This window comes from Dermacentor variabilis, chromosome 10 (genome assembly GCF_050947875.1).
Source record: "Dermacentor variabilis isolate Ectoservices chromosome 10, ASM5094787v1, whole genome shotgun sequence".
In the NCBI taxonomy this organism is placed as follows: Eukaryota; Metazoa; Arthropoda; class Arachnida; order Ixodida; family Ixodidae; genus Dermacentor; species Dermacentor variabilis.
In genome coordinates, this window is record NC_134577.1 from 95,813,817 (window position 1) to 95,818,247 (window position 4,431).

At 50.5% G+C, this 4,431-nt stretch overlaps 1 protein-coding gene across 1 annotated transcript; it reads right to left on the reverse strand.

Moving 5' to 3' along the window:
* Nucleotides 1-894: 894 nt before the first annotated feature.
* On the reverse strand, nucleotides 895-1,491 carry LOC142559343 (putative nicotine oxidoreductase). Its single transcript, XM_075670956.1, has one exon. It carries the CDS (start codon nucleotides 1,489-1,491, stop codon nucleotides 895-897), a length of 597 nt encoding a protein of 198 aa, XP_075527071.1.
* Nucleotides 1,492-4,431: the final 2,940 nt, after the last annotated feature.

Below are 4,431 nucleotides of genomic sequence, written 5' to 3' on the forward strand. Positions count from 1 at the left end.
CTGATTTCGTTTTCTATTTACGCAGAATCCCGATTCGATGATCACCTGGGCGTAGTTCTGTCGACTTTGGGGCGCAAGAAACATAATAGCACCAGCGCCCACCTCTAAGCCATTGCGCGTGCTTAGAAGATTGGAAAGCGCGCTCGTTGGCTGTACTGTAGCTTGTAACACGCTTTCGAACCTTCAGAGCAGCCATCGTTCGTGCCCTCTGCCGGCATTTGTTCGTCATAGCTGATACTCGCCGTGAATTAACATGGTAAGGACGGCGAGAATTATTTAGGCTACTGAGGGCATGTTGGAGGTAATGTGTTATATACAACCATTTACTACATCGTCTTGCGACGTCCACGAAATCTGCTTGTGCCTGCCTTCTGGCGGCGTGGAGATTCGGGTCCATGTTTCTCGGTAGGGGGCTAATGTCCAGTGTCTGGCGAACGCTGTCTGGGATGCTAGCTGCCCGATCCTCTATTCCGTCTGTGTTATGCCCTATTCTTTTTAGGAGCTTGCGGCCGGTGGCAGTCTGCTGGAGCCTGGCGATCTGTGCAATGAGCTGCGCTTCCGCGAGTTCTTCGAAGGTATTGCTTAGGCCCATCTGTAACAGTTTATCGTTGGGCGTGTTTCAAGGCAGATGTAGCGCTGTCTTATACGCTTTCCTTAGTAGCGTTTCCGTCTGTTCTTTTTCGTGCTTGGTCATGTTGTGCTACTGGAGCGAGTACGTGACTCTGCTGACCACTAGGATTCTGACCAGCTTGATTGTGTCTTCTTCTCTCATTCCGTTTTTTCTTTGATATACCCTCGTTATCATTCGGCTTACTTGTTCTGTCGATTTATTGAGTAAGCTGATTGTGTGGCTGCATTTCTTGCTTCCTTGAATCCACATGCCTTGGATGCCTATCATGCTCCTTTCAGGTATGTTTTTCCTTCTAGTTTTACTTTTAGTTCTTCCTTAGTGGGGTTTCTGCCCACTATTAGGATTTGTGATTTTTCGGTGGAGCACGCGATGCCCCTTTCTCTGACGTACTCTTCCACGCCCTCGGCCGCTTCCTGCAATTTTTCTTGCTCCTGTCCCAAGCAGCCTCGATTGACCCTGACCGTGATGTCGTCATCATATATTGCATGCTGGATGCCATCTATCTTGCTGAGTCTTCGAGCCAGTCCGATCATTGCGATGTTGAAAAGTATTCGTGGGATCACGGGGCCCTGCGGCGTGCCTTTGCGTGGGGTGGTAAAAACGTCACTTCGCAGATCCCCCAATCCCACCGTTGCCGTGTGCTTGATCAGAAAGGCCCTCACGTAGTCGTGGATTCTCTTGCCGCAGTTGGCGTTGTTCAGTCCTTCCATTATGGCTTCGTGGCTAAAGTTGTCGAAGGCCCCTTTGATAGCTAGAGCCATGATAACGTTTTCGCCTGCTCTGGGTGATGTGTTTATGGTTTCTTCTTTTATCTGTAGCAGGACGTCTTGTGTTGACAGGTTTTCCCGGAAGCCAAACATGCTGTGCGGGTATTGCTCCGTGTCCTCCAGGTGGTGTTGGATTCTTCTGGTGACTATTCTTTCGTAGAGTTTACCGAGGCACGAGGTGGAGGGAGATGGGCCTCAGGTTTTCAATCTGAAGCTTTTTGCCGGGTTTAGGTATCATCACCACGACAGCGTGCTTCCATTCCTTCGGTATCGTGCCCTCTGCCCACAGTGTGTTGAGGTATGCTCTGAGCTGACCTATCGCCTCGTCACTGAGGTTGCGTATCAGGTAGTTTCTGATCTTGTCGACGCCCCGCGGCTGTGTTTTCGGTTGTCGCTCTAATTGCCACGTAAACTTCCTCTCCTGCAATCAGTCTGTCTATGTGGGGATTCTCTGTCCCCAAATACTCCCCGTCGTAGCCTTTGGGATTGTCTTTGCCGTAACATTTTACGCGCACTGCCTCCAGTAGTTCCTCGCGGACCCTTCGTGCTGGTGGACCAGTTTCTGGATTTCTTTGCCGCTTTCTGTTTTCGTTTTGGTTGGGTTCATGAGGGCTTTTAATGTGCGCCACGTCTTGGCTGTGCTGAGCGTGCCGTTCAGTGAGCTGCAGAACTGCTGCCACTCTTGCCTGGCCAGCTGTGTTGAGTACTCTACAGCCTTCTTTGTGATCTCTGCTATCTTCTTGAGTTTCCTGTTTAGCTTTTGCCTTTTCCAGCGTTTTGTGAGCCCGCGTCTTGCCTCCCATACCCCGAGTAGCCACCGGTCCACCTCCGGTGTTTGTTCTGTTCTATCTATTCCCTGTGTGTAGAGTTCTATCGAGATGATTTCCCTTTTTTAGTTGTTCGCTGTGCTTACGGAAGGCGTCCCAAACTCTGATATTGGCTGTGCCAGTTTTTCTTTTTACGTTCTCCGCTTCGATTGTGGTTTTCAGTACATAATGATCGCTGCCTAGGTTCTCTAGCAGGTTCTCCCACTTGGCCTGCTTTGCTCCTTTAACAAATCTTAGGTTTGGGCAGGTGTCTGGGCTAACGCTATTACCCAGGCGCGTTGGCCGATTTTCGTCCGTTAAGAGGTCGCAGCCTGTGTTTTCGGCTGCAATGCATATTTGCTGCCCCTTCTCTTCGATGTTCTGGTATCCTCATCTCGGGCTTTTAGCATTGAAATCCCCGCAATTATTAGGGTAATTATTAGCGCAATTATTATTGGACTTGGCTAGCATGTTTGCTTCTGCAAAGAGTTTGGCGAAGTCGCCGTCTTCCTGCCTGGGGGGCCTGTATAGACTGACTATAAATGGGCATTTAGCTCTGTGCTTCAATTTGGGTATTATCTTGGTTATTATGTGTTCGATTTTCGTGTTCTCACTTCCTTTGTGTGCTTTGGTGAATATTTTGTTGTTAATGAGGGTTGCGGTGCGTCCGCTCTCCTGGCACGTCTATCCTTTTAGGGTGGGTGTTGTATTAGTTTCTTGTAACATAATAATGTCTGGTGGTTTCTCTGTAGTGTTTATGTACTGCTGTAGGAGTACTTTCTTTCGCCGGTATCCCCTACAGTTCCATTGCCATATCTCTAGTTTGTTTTGTCCGGCCATGATTAATTGTTGTTGTTGTTACTTTGGCTTTCTGGTCCGAATATTCTCTCGTTAAAGAGCCTGTCTCTGGCATCATTAGTGGTTCTCTGTGTGTTTTGGTTTTTTACGTAACTGCGGAAGTTTTGGTCTTGCAAGGCTATTTTCTGTTGCATTTGTAACATTTGATTCTGCATTGAATGCATGATTTTTTTTAGTTCGTTGCTAAGACTCTGTTCTTCTCATTTTTGTGTGGTCTGCACTATTGGTGTGCTCGGCGTTCGCCCCGGTGAGTTCCCGCGTTGCCTCTGCAACTGCATTTGCCTTATTCGGTCGTCTATCCTCTTTTTTAGCTGCCGCGTTTCTTCTCGGCAGAGTTCAAGTTCTTTTTTGAGTGCTCTATTTTCCTCAGTTAGTTTCTTTTCGTTGTTTGTTTGATTGTTTTGACCCGAGCTCGGAAACAATGATTTGGAAGGGCCTGCTCCCCAGCTCACCTGTACTCCGCCTTCATTCTGTTGTTGTTGCTTCTGCTGCCCCGGGCTGCCGTTCTGCTGCCCCAGGGGTGGGAAGGACTCGTCCCTGGGTCCGCCACGGCTTCGACTCCGTCCTCGGCTCTGGCCCCTGCTTCGTCTCCGCGACTGGGCCTCATACCCGGCCCCGTTGTGGCTCTGGGATCGGCCACTGTCACCCTCCGAGCTGAACCATCTCGGGCGTCGCCATCGGCTCCGGCTCCGGCTCTGCCACTGGCCTTTCTGAGGGGGTTGCCCTCGCAGCTCTCCGGCCGTCTTGAGTCGCAGCTTGCAATCTTTCGTGCCGCTTGTGTGATCGTCGTCGCAAACCAGGCACCTGAGTGTGCATTGGTGTCCTTCTGCCGGATTCTGCGTCCCGCATAGTTTGCAGGCCTTGGTCTCCGGGTGCGGACAAACGTCCGCTCGATCTCCTTGCTGGCAGCAAATGTAGCACATCTGCCGCGTCGGACGGTACGGGTAGCACCACATCTCTCCTCAGTAGTATAGGACTGGCCTTGGGGTTATGGGGCCGTCGAAGGTGATGACGGCGGATTTTGATTTTCCCAGCATGCGGGCGCTGTGGATCGTGACTCCTGGAGTCCGCACCTGCAGGTTGGCCTTGGGCTCCTCCGGCGATGTACCGGGATCTACGCCGTGAATTACCCCTCGTTGGGTGTCCTCGGGGACTGCCACGTAAGCATTTACTTTATGGGTGCGTTGCCCGAACGTGAGATGGATGATGCGTCACACGTATTAGGCCGCTTCCTCGTTATCCGTGCTTACAATAATGATGTTCGAGCTGTTGCGATGTCTGATAATCAAGTCTTCACCTTTACATTGCTGAAGCTTTTCTTTCGTCCACTAAGTGTGGGAAAAAATATTGCGCTGTGCGCCTTGGCGTG

Excerpts from the sequence above, each read along its gene's own strand:
- LOC142559343 (XM_075670956.1), bottom strand. The coding sequence starts at position 1,491 with ATGTTTGGCTTCCGGGAAAACCTGTCAACACAAGACGTCCTGCTACAG.